Source organism: Gadus macrocephalus, chromosome 9, assembly GCF_031168955.1.
Source record: "Gadus macrocephalus chromosome 9, ASM3116895v1".
NCBI classification, from domain to species: domain Eukaryota; kingdom Metazoa; phylum Chordata; class Actinopteri; order Gadiformes; family Gadidae; genus Gadus; species Gadus macrocephalus.
Window position 1 is genome coordinate 10,658,601 of NC_082390.1, and position 19,174 is coordinate 10,677,774.

The window sequence follows — 19,174 nt, forward strand, 5'->3', positions numbered from 1 at the left end:
GCACTAAGAGGCAAACTTAACACCCATTCCAACATTTGCATTACGATAAATTATAGCTTACAATTATAAATCATCTGATAAATTCTTGCTCATGTTCAACCGTCGCAAGCAGTTCTAATAACTGAATCATCAGATTCAGCAAAGAAGCGCAAAAAGGTCCCGGCGGGCATCCATACTTTATGAGGTGTAGTCTCCAGAAGGATCTGTTTTCTGGTTTTATGTCATAGCCTTACGAACTTCTAAGAAGCGTTAGCTGAACACACGGAGGGCTTCCGAACTACCGAGCTGTTTTGAAGGCGGCATGTTTTCACTGGTGATGACATCACGTGTTCACTGACCATGAATAACTAGTTCTGGCCTCTCTGCCCGACCACACAAGAAAATCACACTTCAATTGTTAATACTTTAATGTTTAACCATTACAGAAAAGGTGTGTGTCTCAGCCGGGTGGCAAGGCGCTCAGCCCCTCCGGGTCCAGCTCCACGCTGTGCACACTGAAGTCTCCGAGACCCTGAGGAACAAACAACCGTTACCACAGTAACCAGCACAGGGTAAACAAGGTGGGGTGGTGTTAGGGTGGGGTACGGGTGGTGTTACCGGGGTGCGCTGAAGCAGCTCCAACACAGCGAGCCGTTGCAGGGGCTCCCTGGTGAGCAGGTAGAGGAAGCCTCCTCCGCCCGCCCCCGCCAGGCTATGGCCCAGCGCCAGCGGCTCCAGCGCCTCCATCAGCAGCCTGACGGAGCTGGGCTCACAGCCCGGCACCATCTGCCTCTTCTGCTGCCGCGCCCGCTGTAGACACGCCCCAAGGCCCTGCAGGGAGCCTATCAGCACGGCCGCTTTAGTGTGTGTGTGTGTGTGTGTGTGTGTGTGTGTGTGTGTGTGTGTGTGTGTGTGTGTGTGTGTGTGTGTGTGTGTGTGTGTGTGTGTGTGTGTGTGTGTGTGTGTGTGTGTGTGTGTGTGTGTGTGTGTACCCTCTGTGAAGGCCCTCACACAGGCCTCAGAGTTGGCCACCAGGTCGTGGGCGTTCTGCACGATGGAGGGCAGGCGGGCGTACCAGCTCCTCACCACATCCTGAAACACCATTACACCATCACCATCACCACCCTGACCTGAAACACCATCACCAACCCCACCTTGACGACCCCAGCTCCTCCCTGGTCTGTACTGAGGACCTCTAGGGAAACCTGCCTTCCTGCGACAGGTTGCTATGGAGACCTACCTTCCTGCGACAGGTTGCTATGGAGACCTACCTTCCTGCGACAGGTTGCTATGGAGACCTACCTTCCTGCAACAGGTTGCTATGGAGACCTACCTGCAGGAGTTTGCTATGGAGACCGACCTGCAGGAGGTTGCTATGGAGACCGACCTGCGGGAGGTTGCTATGGAGACCGACCTGCGGGAGGTTGCTATGGAGACCGACCTGCAGGAGGTTGCTATGGAGACCGACCTGCAGGAGGTTGCTATGGAGACCGACCTGCAGGAGGTTGCTATGGAGACCGACCTGCAGGAGGTTGCTATGGAGACCTACCTGCAGGAGGTTGCTATGGAGACCTACCTGCAGGAGGTTGCGTGCGAGGCGGGTCTTGCCGGTGTAGACCAATAGGAGATGCCGTTGGACTTCTTCCAGGAAGTGCTGTGATGGAGTGAGACGCTCCACCTCCACCCGGAGGGGCAGCGCCGCCCGGGAGCGCCCCACCTTCACCCCACCCACCAGCCCCCCCACCTGGTCCTGCCAGCCTCCACCTAGGGAGAGACACCACCCAATATACATGGATGATACATACATCTATCTGTGATCCATGGATCCTCCCCGTCCCGTCCCTCCCAGCCCCCTCCTCCCCAGGTGTCCCTGTGGCCCCTTCCCTCCAGGTGTTCCTGTGGCCCCTTCGCTCCAGGTGTCCCTGTGGCCCCTCCCCCCCAGGTGTCCCTGTGGGCCCTCCCCTCCAGGTGTCCCTGTGGCCCCTCCCCCCCAGGTGTCCCTCTGGCCCCTCCCCTTCAGGTGTCCCTGACGCCCCTCCCCCCCAGGTGTCCTGTGGCCCCTCCCCCCCAGGTGTTCCTGTGGCCCCTCCCCCCCAGGTGTCCCTGTGGCCCCTCCCCCCCCCAGGTGTGCCTGTGGCCCCTCCCACCGAGTTGTCCCTGTGGCCCCTCCCCCCCAGGTGTACCTGTGGCTCCGCCCCTCCAGTGTACCTGTGGTCAGCAGCTGCTCCAGGTGCAGCACGGCGTGGACCAGTCCCTCAGGGCTGTAGGAGCGGCCGGTTATCAGGTAGACGGCAGCCAACAGCGCCCCCGCCAGGATGCTGCTCGTACCTGCAGGACACACGCCATCAGGGATGGTGGCTGGAGGTGTTGGGTGGAGGAGGTGGAGGTGATGTGATGGAGGTGAGGGTTGGAGCTGATTGAGGTGATGGGTTGGAGGTGAAGGAGGTGGAGGTGATGGGGTGGAGGTGATGGCTGGTGGAGGGGGCGGAGGTTTTGGGAGGGGGACGTGATGGGGTGATGGGGTCGAAGTGATTGGGTTATGGAGGTGATGGAGGTGATGGGTTGGAGGTGATTGAGGTGACGGAGGTCGTACCCAGCCCGGAGCCGTGGGGCAGCAGGGACCAGCTGTGCAGCTCCACCCCTCCCCCCCAGCGCTCCATCAGCTGCTGCCCCAGAGGCTGCTGGGAGCTCAGCGACACCAGGCCGCTGCACACACACACTGCCTTGAGGAGAGCGCCTGCACGCACACACACACACACACACACACACACACACACACACACACACACACACACACACACACACACACACACACACACACACACACACACACACACACACACACACACACACACACACACACACATTAATTGGATGCGCCCGGGGTTCCCTATGTCTGGGGTCATGACCTCTGCGTCTCCATGGTTACCGGGGGCGTGAGGCTGACAGTGGTCCTTCAGATCATCCAGACTTTCACACATGGTTTCCGTGGCGACTTCGCTGTCCCGCCCCCCGGCATGGCTGACCAACAGGAGGAGGGGCTCCCTGATGCGGCGGGCGCGGGCTCCGATTGGCCGCTGCCCGTCCACCCTGACCGCCATGTTGGTGACCGAGCCGCCGTGCTCGAAGGCGATGGGGGGCGTGTCGCTCCAGCCCCCTGCACATGACGGACAAACACATCAGCCAATGGGGAGGAGGGTAGGTAGAGGGTCGGCCTAGAATCCTGGTCCTGGGGGGTCTCACCTGCCAGGTCCAGCCGGGCGGGGCAGTCCACCTCCTGCCAGCGGTCCAGAGGCGGGACGGGGGCGGGGCCTGTGGAGACCGACCAATGGGAGGACATCAGGGCGCGCCGCAGCAGCACCTGCCCCGCCCCCTCGTAGTGCCGCGCCGCACGCACCAGCAGGTCGGGTCTGGAGGTCAGAGGTCACACGATGAGCATGACCCCCCAGTAACACTCCCAATAGAGGCCCCCCAGTAACACTCCCAGTACGACCCCACCAGTAACACTCCCAGTAGAGGCCCGGCCCCCAGTAACACTCCCAGTAGAGGCCCCCCAGTAACACTCCCAGTAGGACCCCACCAGAAATACTTCCAGTAGGACCCCACCAGTAACACTCCCAGTAGAGGCCCCCCAGTAGGACCCCCCAGTAACACTCCCAGTAGGACCCCCAGTAACACTCAGTAGGGGCCCCAAGAAACACTTTCAGTAGGACCCCCCAGTTACACCCCCAGTAACACTCCCAGTAGGACCCCCCAGTAACAGTCGCAGTAGAGGCCCCCCAGTAGGACCCCCCAGTTACAGTCCCAGTAGAGGCCCCCCAGTAGGACCCCCCAGTAACACTCCCAGTAGGACCCCAGTAACACTCCCAGTAGGACTGGTCTCACCTGTGCAGCCAGAGCTCTCTCTCCCTGGCCAGGCTGGCCACGCCCTCCTGCACCTGCCCCTCCTCCAGGAGGCTGAGGGCGGGGCTCCACGCCTGATTGGCAGCTGGGCCGCTTCGCAGCCCGCCCTTCCCCTCCCCCGCCATGCACACCAGGACGTCCGCCACACAGGCCAGGGCGCGAGCGGCCACGCCCAGACACGCCTCCGCCCCCGCCTCTGGCCCCGCCCCTGGCCACGCCCCCTCCAGGGTGCCTGCAGCAACTACAGCGGGACACAGAGAGAGTTTAACCAGATAGGGTGGTGTAGGGGGAGGTAAGTAAGTAAATCTAATGTTTTTAGAACGCGCATTTATGGCCAAAGTGCCGTACATGGTGAAAACATAAAGGAACACAGAACACTTTATATACCTACAGTATATACAAACATTATTGATGTTGATTTAAAATAAGGACAGTACATGAAAAACATAAAAATAACATCATAAAAAGGGAGGGAAGGCCAGGGAGAGGCGGTGTGGTGTAGCGTAGTTCATAGTTTGTTTTAAGGTGGTGTAGCAGTCATGTAGCGTTTTGAACTGAGGTATTTCTATATGTATGTATATATCTATATGTATATATCTATATCTATAGAGATATATATATCTATATATATCTATATATATCTATATATATATATATCTATATATATCTATATATATATATATATATATATATATATATATATATATATATATATATATCTCTATACATATATATCTATATTAATAAGTTGATGTAGTTGCTCACTGGAGTCCAGGGTCTTCAGCAGCTCCCCCTGTTGGCCGCCTAGGACTGCTGCTCTGAAGCAGGGCAGCAGGCAGTCGTCTGATTGGCTGGTCAGCGTGTCAATCACTCTCCTCTGGCCCACCAGGAACAACAGCTCCTCCCTCCATCGGAGCTCCGCCTCCTGGTCGGTGAGCGACAGCAGCTCTCTGAGTGACAGCCGCCATGCCCCTCTCCACCGCTCCAGTGACCCGGCCCCGCCCAGCAGCCAGGCCACGCCCCCCTGGTCCAGGCCCACTGCCCCCCCCCTGGCCTGGAGGGCGGGGAAGAGGCGGGCCTCCAGCAGGGGGCGGGGCTTACCTGGAGCCCACAGGTCCTCTGGCCTGGAGACACAGAGCATATAGTACTGCTACTACTACTAATACTACTACTACTACTTAGTCTACCGGCGATTTGAGTTCGCCCTTCACAAGGGTCTGGGGAAGGGCAATACATTTCTTTCTGCTTCCGATACGTTTTTGCGGGAGCCAATCACCGAGCTGGCTTTTCCCCTTGGCGCGCTATTGGCTGGTTTAACACAATGACGACAGGGAAGTGACGGCAAAGAGCCAATCGCGTACAAAGTCAGTTGACCTAGGCCCGTTGATCACGCCTCTTGTGCTGAAGAAAATGACAGCAGCTTCCCCAGACCAACGTGCAATCTACGATTGAGCTTGGTCTGGCAATAGCCAGACTTACTACTACAACTACTACTACTACTACTACTACTTTTACTGAATCCTAACGTCTCCTCATACTGGGAGTGTCACAGTGGGAGAGTCTTACTGGGAGAGTCTTATGGCGCGTTTCCACTGCAGGGTGCGGAACGGATCGGATCGCAAAGGTGCGGATCGGGTCGCGTTTCCACCGCCAAAAGTGGGCGTGACCCGGACTTAGCCGTACCCGTTTTGGCCTCGTTTTCAGGACTCCTCCGTTGGGGTACTGAAAACGAGACGAGACGCCTGAAAGGGTCCCGGGAAATTCTAGCTACACACCCCCTCCGTTGATTGGTCGACAGAATCATCACTTCCGGGTGACGCGGGGATAAAAACAAACAAACAGTAGCCTCGAGGTATTATTATTTACAATTAACTTGTCGCGTAAAACGCTTGCTTGGGCGAACAAGGAGGTGGAGATGTTCGTCTGCATTCTTGGGGAGGAAGACGTTGTTTACGATGTTTACGTAGCTGCCACGGCGATCGACATCCGGCCTACCACAAAGGGTACTGTCGGCAGTGGAAACGCGACCTCGGAACTGAGCTGGGCTATACCGCCCCCTCCCTACCGCACCTTTGCGATCCGATCCGTTCCGCGTTTCCTGCAGTGGAAACGCGGCATTAGTGGCAGAGTCTCACTGGGAGAGTGACACTAAGAGAGTCTTACTGGATGCCGGTGCGTGCGTAGAAGTGGCTCCAGTCCTGGTTCAGGATGGTCTCAGAGGATCCCTGGAGACAACACAACATAACACACAGGAACCAGGTACCACGTACAAACTAAACCTTCTCGATGGAGAGCACACTGAGGGGTTCAGTGTGTCCTCCTGGTCTGTGAACCCCTCAGTGTCCCCCTGATATGAGAGGAGAACACCTAACCCCAGTATCCTCCTGGTCTCAGTGTGCTCCTGGTCTGTGAGGTGATCAACTAACCCCTCAGTCTGCTCCTGATCTGTGAGGAGATCACCTAACCCCTCAGTGTGCTCCTGGTCTGTGAGGAGATCACCTAACCCCTCAGTGTGCTCCTGGTCTGTGAGGAGATCACCTAACCCCTCAGTCTGCTCCTGGTCTCAGTATGCTCCTGGTCTCAGTGTGCTCTTGGTCTGTGAGGAGATCAACTAACCCCACAGTGTGCTCCAGTGAGGAGATCACCTAACCCCTCAGTCTGCTCATGGTCTGTGAGGAGATCACCTAACCCCAGTGTGCTCCTGGTCTCAGTGTGCTCCTGGTCTCAGTGTGCTCCTGGTCTCAGTGTGCTCCTGGTCTCAGTGTGCTCCTGGTCTCAGTGTGCTCCTGGTCTGTACCTCCAGGTGGTCGCGGGCGCCCAGAGCGCTGAACACCGTCAGCTGCAGCCCGCCCAGCCGGATCCTGTGTCCCTGGATGATGAGGTCATCAGCCAGGGTGAGCCTCCGGAGGTGGGAGGAGGCCTGGAGGTCCAGGCCGGAGAGCAGCCCCCCTGAGGGGAGGCTCAGCGGACCCTGGGGGGAGGGTGGGTTAGGGGGTCCGACCAACTGAAGGGTCCTGGGTTCAAAGCCCCTTAACTCCTACCTGCTCCTTAATGACCTGTCTCTGTCCTGTCTAACCCCTACCTGCTCCTTAATGACCTGTCTCTGTCCTGTCTAACCCCTACCTGATCCTTAATGACCTGTCTCTGTACTGTCTAACCCCTACCTGCTCCTTAATGACCTGTCTCTGTACTGTCTAACCCCTACCTGCTCCTTAATGACCTGTCTCTGTACTGTCTAACCCCTACCTGCTCCTTAGTGACCTGTCTCTGTACTGTCTAACCCCTACCTGCTCCTTAATGACCAGTCTCTGTTCCGTTTAACTCCTACCTGCTCCTTAATGACCTGTCTCTGTACTGTCTACCCCTACCTGCTCCTTAATGACAGGAATCTGATTGAACTTTCCATCTCTCTCTAAATCAAAGCATCTGATAAATGAGCAGATAGTAAGAAGATACTTTTATAGACAAACATAATGCCAGTATGCTTAACTCAAATTTTTCATGGATACCTGCAGGTGACAATGTTGTACCACAGAGGCGGTTGCCACGGTGACGTCTCCCTGGAGGACGGAGTTGATGACCCTGGCTCCGGGACTCACTGAGGGACGGCTCTGGAGGAGACAGACACTGCTTACCCAGAGGGTGGGGTAGCACTATGGAGGAGTAGCACTAGGGTGGTGTAGCTCTAGGGTGGAGTAGCACTAGGATGGTGAAGCTCACCTGAACGTGGGCCAGTATGAACCGGTTCCCCATGGTGTCGCGGGTCAGACGGGTCACATGGTCCTTGGCAGAGAGACTCAGGTAGTCATAGCGACCACCTGGGACGTACGCTGCAGGACAGAGCAGAGGTTATGGAGCTGATCCACGAACCATGAACCATGTGACCAAGTAGAGCAAGGCTCCTCTCAGTGTGGGCCACAGTGTATCTTGCCCTCTCTCCCCCATAGTGAGCGAGGCTCCTCTCAGCATGTGTCACAGTGTCTCTCGCCCTCACTCCCATAGTGAGCGAGGCTCCTCTCAGCGTGTGTCACAGTGTCTCTCGCCCTCTCTCCCCCATAGTGAGCGAGGCTCCTCTCAGCGTGTGTCACAGTGTCTCTCGCCCTCTCTCACCCATTGTGAGCGAGGCTCCTCTCAGCGTGTGCCACAGTGTCTCTCGCCCCCGCCTCAGCGCTGCCCGCTGGGGGGGTTCCAGAGTGCGGCCGTCTTCTGGCTCTCTGTTGACAAACTGCTCTAGAGTCAGGTCGGCACACAGTGCCTTCACCACGTCCAGGAACAGAGAGATCTACAGGGAACACACAGTCCTTATGGTATGTTGTCATGGCAGCAGTCGTCATGGTATGTTCTCATGGCAGCAGTCGTCATGGTATGTTGTCATGACAGCGGTCCTCATGGTATGTTGTCATGGCAGCAGTCCTCATGGTATGTTGTCATGGCAGCGGTCCTCATGGTATGTTGTCATGGCAGCGGTCGTTATATGTTGTCATGGCAGCGGTCGTTATGGTATCTTGGCATGGAAGCGGTCGCCATTGGTTGCGGTCGTCATAGTAACCGCTGCTACTACCTGGAGGGACGGGGCTCCAGAGTCCAGGCCCAGGTAGGTGCAGCCGTCCAGAGGAGGGGTCACATGGGTCTGCAGCAAGCGCTCTGATACGCTGCTGCTGAAGAACACAACGCCTGATACCTGAAATCATATATATACACCACGGTAACAGTCTGTTCGGCGGGCATCCCAAGGGTAACAGCCTGTTACCATGGTGACTGTGTGTAACCATGGCCACCGTGTGTTTGGTGTGTGTGTGGCGACCTCCCGCATCTCACCATGGGTACGTTCCCGTCAGGCAGGGACGCTCGCTGGATCTCCTCGCTGCTGCCTCTGTAGATGATGTCCTTCACCGTCCCCTAGGAGACCACAACACACGCTGCCTAAAGGCTAGGAGACCACAACACACGCTGCCTCTAGAGGCTAGGAAACCACAACATACGCAGCCTCTAGAGGCTAGGAGACCACAACACACGCTGCCTCTGGAGGCTAGGAGACCACCACACACGCAGTGGCCAGAGGTTTGTTTACCTGCTGGTCGGCGAGGTAGACTCCGTGATGGGCCGCGAAGGAGGGGTCGCCGGGCAGAGCCAGCACCCTGACCCCGGAGAAACCCTCCCAGGATGGGGCTGGAACACAAGATCAGCAGCTAGCTCTAGCTCTAGCTCTATATGTAGCATATAACCAGACAATTATCATGTAGATAGCAATGGTTAGTAAGTTGATGGCCGTTTCTAACCATACCAAGCATGTAGCTAGGCGTAGGTAGCATATAGCTCGTCAAAGGTAGCATGTCGCTTGCCATAATTAGCAGGTTTCTTCATGTATCCATCCATAGTTAGCATGTGGCTAGCTTTAGTATCTCAGGGGCTCACCGTAGTCGAGCGGTAGGCTGAGCAGCATGTCGGTGCTGCAGACCCAGACCCCAGGGGGCGATCCCGGGCAGATCTGCAACACAACAGCAAGACTAATGACAACAGGAAGGCTGAACAGTACCAAGAGGGCGGCTTGGAATAAATGCTTCAGACACTTCAAACGGCCTGTAGCCGCCCCCCCCTGGACTGCCCTGGGGCCCCGGGGGTCATGGGTCACCTGGGTGTCCAGACGGTCCAGCAGCTGGTCCACACAGCACACCGGGGCCGTCAGCCTGGGGGACGCCGCCTCCTCCGCCAGCCAGCTGAAGGCCCTGCTGCAGCCGCCCCACGGGTAGTCCCGGCCCTGAGGACACATCACTCTGGGGTCAGGGGTCACCTGGGAGGCCAGGTCCCAGGAGGAGACGCCCTCCTCTTCAAGACCCCCCACCTTACCGTGTGAAGGACCAGGATGTGGGCGTGTTCCAGGACATCGGCCGTCACCACCTGTCAACATCAACAGATCATATTACCCACAACCACCCTGGGCTACATAGAAACACAGAATTACAGAGAACCTCCTTTATCTTTGTGACGCGGACGGGCTCACCTGTTACCATCAGACAGGTGAGACTACACGGAGGGAGGGGAGGCTCACCTGGGGACCGCTCGTTATGAGAAGCTCACCTGCTCGTTAAGAGGAGCTCACTCTGTGGCCGCTCGTTAAGAGGAGCTCACCTGCTCGTTAAGAGGTCCTTACCGTGTGGCCGCTCGTCAAGAGGAGCTCACCTGCTTGTTAGGAGGAGCTCACTGCTCGTTAGGAGGAGCTCACCGTGTGGCCGCTCGTTACGAGGAGCTCACCTGCTCGTTAAGAGGTCCTTACCGTGTGGCCGCTCGTTACGAGGAGCTCATCTGCTTGTTAGGAGGAGTTCACTGCTCGTTAGGAGGAGCTCACCGCTAGTTAAGAGGAGCTCACCTGCATTTTAAGAGGACCTCACCTGCTCATTAAGAGGAGCTCACTTGCTTGTTAAGAGGACCTCACCTGCTCATAAAGAGGAGCTCACCGTGTGGCCTGCTCGGGCGCTCAAATGCTCGGCTGCCACCAGGAGGGCGTTGAGCGTGGCCCCCCCGCTGCCCAGCCTCTCCTCCGGGTCCGAGGCCGTCAGGAGCAGGGTCCCCGGGCCCACCGAGCCCCGGGTCTGACGCAGGTCCAGCTCTGGGACACAAAGAACCACAACACACTGAGAACAGGAACACACTGAGAACCAGGAGACCGGAGAACACACTGAGAACCAGGAGACCAGAGAAAACAGGACCAGAACACACTATATCTTCTTTCCATGAAGTCACCTTTTTGAAAGGCATAAACACTGTCTTTATGTTGGCACGTTAATATGATGACGGTCCATCTGAAGCCTGCAGGTCCGCTCAGCATCGTCTCTGAGATCCTCAGTCTGAAACCACAAGGACCTCTGACGGGCTGGAGGGAGAAGGGATAGAAGTGCATATTAAAGGACTATAAGTACATATTAAGGACCTATAAGAACATATTAAGGGACTACAACTACGTATTAAGGGACCCTGTACATCCTAGAAGGGTCAATGACAGGCTCAGGTTAAAATCTATTAAGATGAAGGAATCTGATCAGGTCGGTTTGGTCCAACAATTCTCTGATGTCTCGTGGTCAGGAGATCTCCTTACAATCTCCTGAGTCTTCTAGAGATCACTAACCTCTCTGCTTCCAGAGATCACTAACCTCCCTTCTTCTAGAGCATTCTAACCTCTCTTCCAGAGATCACTAACCTCTCTTCTTCCAGAGATAACTAACCTCTCAGAGAACACTAACCTCTCTTAGGGAACACTCAGCTCTCCTAGAGAACAATAACAGTAATCTCTCTTAGAGAACACTAATCCCTCCTAGAGAAAACGAACCTCTCTTTTAGAGAACAGTAACAGTAATCTCTTTTAGAGAACACTCACTTTAGAGAACACTAATCTCTCAGAGCATACGAACCTTCGCTCTCTCCAGCTCTCACCAATCTTTTCCGGCAACAACTCAAATCTCGCGAGACTTGACATTGATCGAGACTTGATTTGCCTAATAAAGTACTATTTAAATAATTCATTATTTTTAGGAGGATAACGGTAAATGTATTTAAGATCAGACGTATATGAACGTGAGATATGTTGACTCGATCGGTCCTTTATCCACCTACACACATTCGCCTCAGTTAGTTTTAATTCATTGCATACAAATTTTGATATTCCCGATTTCTTTGGGAACATTTTCTATATAGTTCTGAATCAATACAGACCAGACTTCACAACCCAAAATAATAGATGCAACTACCTTTGCATGTCATTTGTAACGGCTAAGGGAAAGCCATTCATGGATACCTGTAATACTACCGTCCCTTCAGGAGTGGAGTCATGTTCATGTCCGTGCTACTCAAACTAACACCCACCTGGCCACTAAAGGAAACGACCCCTCCGTTTACCAGATTCAATGTAGACTTCATCCAGGTAAGATGTTTAAGGGTCACCCACTCTTTATATTTTTTGGTGTTAAACAATGCAGCCATTTTAATATTTTATACAATTGTGAACGGAAAGATCTTCTCCCGGTGCAATGTCTGTTTAAAATTCTAGATAGATGGTTCTAGTCATATACTAGTAGAGATGGTTCTATTGGTCATTCAATAGTAGGTAGTGGATAGTTCTATTCATTCAATAGTATACTTAGTGAGACAGTGTTATGTTCCCTGTGTTTCGCTCCAGACAACAAGACACATGAATCCAAAACATGGTGTTTATTGAGCGCTATACAAAATGAAGCAGTAAACTATTTACAGATGTACATTAAAAAGACAGCAGTTCAAGAAGGTAGTGAAACAGGAAGAACCGCGCAGACAGCTTCATTCATCCTCCTCCTCCGGCAGGGGTCGGGACCTGGGGCGGTAGAAACAAGTTAGACAGCATGCCCAGCCAATAGCAGCGCCCCCTGCTACATGAAGAACCCTTTACCAGTTCAGGTCCTTCCTACCCTGTACAGCACCCTAGTGATACACCACCCCTTTAGACAGTTTAATGAGTTGAACCCTGTTTAGACCGGCCTGATAGTTAAACCCTGTTTAGACCGGCCTGAGTCTCCTCTCTGTGGCGATGGACGGAAACTGATCTTAATAAGTGTGCTGGCATGTGATTGGATCCCTTGTGTTCCCAGCGGCAGTGGTGGGCGGACTCTGACCTCCTGCTGGCCTTGGAGGTGCCGCTGCCACCCGCCTCCCCCTCCTCCACCAGGGGGAGCTGGTTCTCCTTCTCGGGGACCCGCCCCGGCCCCCCGAAGAAGTCCCCGATGCCCTTCTGCCAGTCCGGGGTCGGCCGCGGGCACACAGGGTTACCCCCCGCATACTTCCCCTTAGCTGGAGACACAACCAGGGTTAACCAGGTTAACTAGAGCTCACCACAGATTAACCAGGTTCACCATGAGTTAACCTGGTTAGCAGTACAACAGAAAACAATTTAAATCCAGATGAGAACATTAATACGTGGATTTATAGCCAGATGAAAAAAAAATGCAACATTGATAACAAATGGATAGAAAGCAGTTGGTCAGTTATTCTCCACTTCCGCCTCTCACCGGGGGTACCGGGAGCACAGCTGCTGCTGCCGCCGCTGCCGTTGTTACCGGAAGTGGACGAGCCCAGAGACTTCCGAGGCGCCGTGGCTGCGACGGCTGAACAAAACACAACAAACACATGAATCCAGAGGAATGTAGACATGACAAACGTGAATGAACACATGACTAACGTGAATAAACACATGACTGACGTGAATGAAGCCTGTAACGTGACCGCTCGCGCTAGTTAACGTTCCTCGGAGCTCTGGCGCCTAAAACTGGCGCCAGTTTCTCATCGAGATAAATCGATAAAGCGCTCAAGCCCCCTTCATAACCAACAGAACTATTAACCTTTATAAACGTACATATATACATACACACAGATTACATATTGATGCATGAAAACAGAACCCGGGAGGAGGTTGTGGGACCCGGGTTGGCGGGAGACGATCCCCGCTAACAGAACTACGTCAATAAACGTAAAGTTTCATCCCAACATTCACATGCAATTCTGATTGGTATTGAACTAATCAAGTCATTACATACGAATAGTCATTATATATCTATACAAATATACACACACACACTCATCTACCATTATATATTATTCATATAAAGCCATATGCTCGTAATCCAGACCGGACCCTGAAGCAACCCGGGATCCGGGGCCTCCGTTACCTTTTCTGTAGCTGCCCGGGACGCTGTCCGCTTTCGTCCGGACCATTATTATGGTTATTTTCTCAAAAAAGGCGAAGGGTTCGGAGCTCTGCGAAACTGCGGCTCTAAGCTATACTCCCGCCAGCGTTTAAAGGGGAGGAGGAGGGAGCGTACGTCACGAGGAGGCGGAGCTATACCTGACGTCAGAGGCGTGCCTTGGAGAGGACCCTGAATTAGAGCGTTATCCCGGTCAGACGGAACGCAATTTCCGCTGTGTACCAGTTAATTATCTCCGGGCTAGTCGGGATTCATCACAGTCGTTCCCGATCTTAAGAAGTTACAGTGGTACGTGGCGGAGCCAGGGGGTGGCCGGGGGTGGCCACGGCCACCCCCCGTAGAATCTCGGCCACCCCATTGGCCACCCCAAGCACCACATCACAGCGGTCAAAAGTTTTGACGGCTGTGGGAACCTTTCTCGCACCGCTAGTACACTGTCGGACCCTTTAGCCGCGCGCAGCGCGCACACGTCCTGTATTTGAATTAAACGGCTCAAGCATGGCCTGAATGCCTGTTGCCACCTGACGCTTCGACCTGAACCTGCGGCTAAGTGAAGAAACCCAAAACAGAAAGGTATCATAATGGATGTTGTTTTTGTCTTCTAATAACTGTGACTATCCCACCCATGACTATCTATTTTGCGAAGTTTAGAAGCAAGGTAGATCGGAGGAGAACATAGTAAACTGTTAAAATTGCTATATGCTATGCTGTATTTGATAACTACGTTGCGAGATTGTGTACATTGTTTTAATATAATCTCTCTCTAGTCTCTACACGTATTTGTTTTTGCAACTTCGGATCGACTTTCGATGTAGTTATTTGCTGTTAACTGCTAGAACGTGTTATGATTGTGTCAGGTATATACAGTATTTATGCTGCATTTTGGATAAGTGTCATTAAAGAGGGAAAAATAATGAAGAGGAAGAAGGCAGACATAGCGTCCTTCTTCATGGCAAGTGGAAAGAAGTCAGCTAAGGCAAAGAATGAGGGTGAGATGGAGAAAAAGGAAGAGAGCGAGGATGAGGAGCCCCCAGAGAGCAGCAACTTAAATGGACCTCCAGGTATACAGTATAGAGACTCACATATAGTACAGCTTGGTATGAGATTATCTTATTTACAATTGGCTTAAAGTTTGTCTATTCATATACAGGTCAGGTTGAAAGTGCATTGTAAAACATATCAGTTCGTTTTTTCAGTACATTAAAGTATGGCATATTTGTATTTGCTATCCAGAGACACTTTCACTAATATTATACTTTAGCTTATAGTGTGTTTGTTAAACACTATATAGCATGCATTATAAAACCTTTAGGAAAATTACCTGTACACCTTATTGTAATTATTTTTGATGTTTCTGAAAGATTGATTGAGAGCAGGACAGAAGAGTCCTCCCTGAGGAGTGGCCCCAGTGGATCCCCAGGTAAATTGTCAATCTTACATTGTATGTTGTACTCTTCTGCTAACTTTTCCATCGATATTGTCCACAAGTTTATATTGTATATGTTTAATGCTGTAGAAAATGAATTTTAATCTTTTGTATCTGTGAAATACCGTACTTGGATAGTGGATCATTACACCTTGTGGAAAATACTTTAAACACCTATTAATGTTTTTAATACATATATTTAGATTCCCACAGAAGATTCAGACAGCGAGAGAGAGGAGCCTCCAACAACGAGTGGCGGCCCAAGTGGACCTCCAGGTATACTCACTCTTTCACACATACTGGACACTTTAATTCCACTTCAGTTTTGCCCAATCTGATACAGTGGCCTGATAATTCATAAACAGGTATGAGTCATACCACTCACCTCAACTGGAGTAGAGTTGGATGAATGGCCTCAAATCTATAACGTTTTAAGCAGATTATAGTGTTCAGATAATCGATTAGATGTAACATGGGATAGTACACTCCAATGTATGAGTTTATCTTGATTGTTATTAATCTCTGCTGTAATTTAATAATTGAATATGCCTTTTTTTCCATTTTTAAGGACAGTCATTGAAGTGTTCAGTTTTAATGAGATGTCACTGTTTGGATTCTCTGTCTGATATGTGTAAATGTGGCTCAAACTTGAATCTAATCATGCAGAGTCTGCCTAATACCCATTGTGAATATGATGTTTGTTATTATGTGTTTGATAGATGTTTATGGATCGAATTTAAGAAAAATTGACACTGCTTATTTAAACGGGCTGTTAATGCTTGTCATATTTACATTTGTTGGAATTTAGCAAATTGTATTCAGGATGTTATTTTATTTATTTTCATATTTCTATATATTAGCTCAGTATTTTATACTTTTTGTTATTTAAAGATAAATCCATATTGTGATCAGACTTGATTAAAAAAACATTGCACTTCTAATTTTGTATCCTTGTTTTGTATTCCTGATGATACACTGAGAGAATTGACTTGGCTTGTCGCCATAAACTGAGGGCATCTCTACTATAAAATAGAATACCTTGCTGTCAATGCATATCTGTACAACCATTGTTCGACTCAGTCGTACAATACAAATAAAAACACAAATAGCAATCGGTAAATCAACACAGTTTAAAAACAAGTATGAATACAGAATAAGTGTATATTATTTTTTAAGTTTTAGCTTCTTTGTTACTTTGCCTTTAGGTATAAGAACAATTTAAATATATTGAATACTTTTCTATTGCACCTTCACCTGAATTCCGAATAATGTTGAGATGTTTGCTGTATGTGTCTTAAATAGCTCTGCATCTCCTGGTGAGACAAATGCTTGCCACCCAAAAATTATCACTGGCCCCATCCTGGCCACCCCAATGGAAATTTCCTGGCTCCGCCACTAAACATTTCACGGCACTTAACAGCCTATTTTACAGAGAACTGGGAGATTAATGTCATATTAGTGGAACTGAACAGGACATTTTAATAACGAGGTGGAGCCTCGTTATTCACATATATTCTCGTTGTTCTAATTCATTCATTCAAACCTGGATGTGTGTGTATTTTTATATAAATTGTTGTACATCATAGATACATTTTTATTCTAACTTACTCATTACTCATCTTAGTAAATGCTGTGTCCTGCTTGCTTGTCTCTTGTGTGCTCCTGTCCTGTGCTGGTCATGTTAGTGTCGTAAGTTAATTGTGCTGCATGTTTGTGCTTTATGCTGCTGTATATGTTTGTGCTGCATGTTTATGCTTTAGGCTGCTGTATGTCTGTGCTGCATGTTTGTGCTTTATGCTGCTATATATGTTTGTGCTGCATGTTTGTGTTCTATGCTGCTGAATGTTTTTTTATTGTAGATGTGTTTGTCCTGCTCTAATCTACTGTTTTGTGCACTTTCCTTAAATGTTTAATGTACACTGTGTTTTATTGTCTGCTTATTTTATTGTTTGTTTGCCATTGTCTGTCAATTCATTCTTACTACTATGTTGTTTTTTAATCTTTGTTTATATACATTTTATTTCTGTAATTTTAGGTTGCCTTTTGAATATCTGGCAGGGGACAACAGATGAAAACTAGCCTCTTGGGCTAACTCTGGCTCGCTTACATTTTGAATGTTGATTAGTGTGCAATGTCCCTGAACTAAACCAATAAAATAAAAAATAAAGCTCATAGGTAAAACCACTGGAGAGCGGACTATTGGAGACAAAGGACTGCAAGACAACGTCTGAAAGCAGAAGTTTATTGACCAAGGTGGAGCAGCAGACATTGAGGTACATGAAGTGATTGGTGCTGTATACCCGGGGGGCGGGGCTAGCTGACCTCTGGAACCCTATGAGGAACCATGAGGAACCAGGCTCAGACCCCCCCCCCCCTCCCATACAGCTGGAGCCAAGTGAGATCCTGAAGTGTCCAACAAGACGACCTCCTCCCCAAAAAACTCAAAAACAAAACAAAATGTGAAACAATACACAACAACGCAGATCTGCCTGGGACTGGAGGTCCGTGTGTGTGTGTGCGTGTTTGTGTGGTCATGTGTGTTCTTTGTGAGCATGTGTGTGTGCGTGTGTAAGTTTCCAGTCCACTGTTCTACTGTTCGCCCCGGCATGATTTCTGAATGCATCTCTTAAGCAGTAAAATAATTATATTATAACACAAAGTTTATAAAATAGCAGCACACTCAAGTGACCCATCACGACTAGGTAATGTTATTTTGTTGTTTATAAGAAATGACAAAAAAATCATAGCTTTTAGCAGCGCAAAATAGACAACATTAAATCAAAATTATTGACACTATTATTTCTGTCTTCACACCCGTTCCTCTGTCTCTTCACTTTGGAATACAGTAGCTCTCAACTTTAGAAAAACTCAGACCTATTGTGTATGTGGTCAATCCACATCCAAACGCACATACACACACATCCAACCGCACACGCACAATCAAACACATACATACACTTCCAAACACACACACACATACACACACACACACACACACACACACACACACACACACACACACACACACACACACACACACATCCAAAGGTGAACTGGATACACAGACAGGTAACAGGGTTGTGGCGTTAGGACCCTCAGGCTCAGCACCCAGCTGCTTCTGAACTGTGTTTTGGTTGTTTGTTATCTGAACGCTCCCCGACCATCCCTGGCCCCCGGCCTCAGGCCCCTGGCCCCCGAGACCTGGCCTCAGGACTCTGGCCTCTGGCCCCCGAACCCCTGGCCTCAGGCCCCCGTCCCCTGGCCTCTCTTTCTTTCTTTGATGCTGAAACACCACAATTGTTTCCTCAAACCTCCCAAGTTTATCCTTTTCTTTAGCCGTCACCCTGAGCTGAGCAGAGCTTAGCAACACCTTAGAAGGTACATGGACCTTCAAGACCAGCTCCTTCAAGACCAGGACCTCTGAAGACCAGGTCCTTCAAGACCAGGACCTTCAAGACCAGCTCCTTCAAGACCAGGACCTTCAAGACCAGGTCCTCTGAAGACCAGCTCCTCTGAAGACCAGGTCCTCTGAAGACATGTCCTTTAAGACCAGGTCCTCTGAAGACCAGGTATTTTAAGACCAGGTCCTCTGAAGACCAGGTCCTCTGAAGACCAGCTCCTCTGAAGACCAAGTCCTCTCTAGACCAGGTCCTTTAAGACCTGGTCCTCTGAAGACCAAGTCCTTTAAGACCAGGTCCTCTGAAGACCAGGTCCTGAAGACCACGGCCCCATTACTGGTTTGTGCTTTTCGGGCCGAGCCTGAAGCCCCGATGTGAAACCCCCCACACTCCAAGACCCAACCCGGGGGGGGTCTCAGAGTAATGTGAAGACCCAACCCGGGGGGGTCTCAGAGTAACGTGAAGCCCCCAACACCGCAGAGACCCAACCAGGGGGGGGTTCTCAGAGTAGGTCAAACTGTTCCAGCGGCCTGCAGGACACATGATGATGATCCATGGTCCTTACTTTAATATCATTAACTTGCTTCTGTTTTTTATCTTATGTTTTGACGTGGAGCAGAAGTGTCAAAAGATTTCAAGTAAAATGTTTTATTCCTTTTTTTATCTGATAGAAAACCAAATGGAATCTACAGATGTGGCTCCTGACTGTTTTTGACATCAGATCTAATCAGATGAACATCAGG

The 19,174-nt window shown here is 50.7% G+C and overlaps 2 protein-coding genes and 2 long non-coding RNA genes across 7 annotated transcripts; 1 reads left to right on the plus strand and 3 right to left on the minus strand.

The window, feature by feature from the left end:
• Window positions 1-389: 389 nt before the first annotated feature.
• Window positions 390-11,322, minus strand: LOC132464379 (L-fucose kinase). 3 transcript variants are annotated; one of them, XM_060060719.1, is made up of 24 exons: window positions 11,289-11,321; window positions 10,624-10,753; window positions 10,338-10,489; window positions 9,730-9,780; window positions 9,515-9,640; window positions 9,298-9,370; window positions 8,954-9,051; window positions 8,701-8,781; window positions 8,444-8,563; window positions 7,993-8,164; window positions 7,603-7,712; window positions 7,392-7,493; window positions 6,680-6,853; window positions 6,046-6,107; window positions 4,648-5,006; window positions 3,865-4,123; window positions 3,223-3,389; window positions 2,909-3,136; window positions 2,573-2,716; window positions 2,188-2,307; window positions 1,556-1,743; window positions 972-1,071; window positions 598-821; window positions 390-511 (listed from the first exon to the last, which is right to left on the minus strand). In XM_060060719.1, exons 2-24 carry the CDS (start codon window positions 10,706-10,708, stop codon window positions 440-442), a joined length of 3,267 nt encoding a protein of 1,088 aa, XP_059916702.1. In that variant the 5' UTR covers window positions 10,709-10,753; window positions 11,289-11,321; the 3' UTR covers window positions 390-439. The 3 variants fall into 3 exon arrangements, with proteins under 3 accessions (XP_059916702.1, XP_059916701.1, XP_059916700.1); XM_060060718.1 differs by having other exon boundaries at window positions 390-821; window positions 11,289-11,322; XM_060060717.1 differs by having other exon boundaries at window positions 390-821; window positions 11,255-11,313.
• Window positions 11,323-12,069: 747 nt separating this feature from the next.
• Window positions 12,070-13,729, minus strand: pclaf (PCNA clamp associated factor). Its single transcript, XM_060060721.1, has 4 exons — window positions 13,572-13,729; window positions 12,915-13,010; window positions 12,522-12,696; window positions 12,070-12,223 (listed from the first exon to the last, which is right to left on the minus strand). Exons 1-4 carry the CDS (start codon window positions 13,615-13,617, stop codon window positions 12,190-12,192), a joined length of 351 nt encoding a protein of 116 aa, XP_059916704.1. The 5' UTR covers window positions 13,618-13,729; the 3' UTR covers window positions 12,070-12,189.
• Window positions 13,730-14,040: 311 nt separating this feature from the next.
• On the plus strand, window positions 14,041-16,430 carry LOC132464383 (uncharacterized). The gene is made up of 3 exons (XR_009527249.1): window positions 14,041-14,180; window positions 14,969-15,027; window positions 15,237-16,430. It is a non-coding gene; the product is annotated as an uncharacterized LOC132464383 (long non-coding RNA).
• Window positions 16,431-17,259: 829 nt separating this feature from the next.
• Window positions 17,260-18,666, minus strand: LOC132464422 (uncharacterized). Of its 2 annotated transcripts, none has more exons than XR_009527255.1 (2): window positions 18,483-18,666; window positions 17,260-18,421 (listed from the first exon to the last, which is right to left on the minus strand). It is a non-coding gene; the product is annotated as an uncharacterized LOC132464422 (long non-coding RNA). The 2 variants fall into 2 exon arrangements; XR_009527256.1 differs by having other exon boundaries at window positions 17,260-18,436.
• Window positions 18,667-19,174: the final 508 nt, after the last annotated feature.

Bases quoted from the DNA above. Each gene is read 5' to 3' on its own strand.
- LOC132464379 (XM_060060718.1), bottom strand. From the start codon at position 10,708: ATGCTGAGCGGACCTGCAGGCTTCAGATGGACCGTCATCATATTAACG. The intron at 6,854-7,391 runs GTATCCATGAAA...CCCTCCCCCCAG, and splicing joins TACAACATTGTCACCTGCAG to GGTCCGCTGAGCCTCCCCTC. The intron at 1,072-1,555 runs GTAGGTCTCCAT...ATGGTGTTTCAG, and splicing joins TCGCACGCAACCTCCTGCAG to GATGTGGTGAGGAGCTGGTA.
- pclaf (XM_060060721.1), bottom strand. From the start codon at position 13,617: ATGGTCCGGACGAAAGCGGACAGCGTCCCGGGCAGCTACAGAAAAG. The intron at 12,697-12,914 runs GTGAGAGGCGGA...TTGTGTCTCCAG, and splicing joins CTGTGCTCCCGGTACCCCCG to CTAAGGGGAAGTATGCGGGG. The intron at 12,224-12,521 runs GTCAGAGTCCGC...CTACCGCCCCAG, and splicing joins ACCTCCAAGGCCAGCAGGAG to GTCCCGACCCCTGCCGGAGG.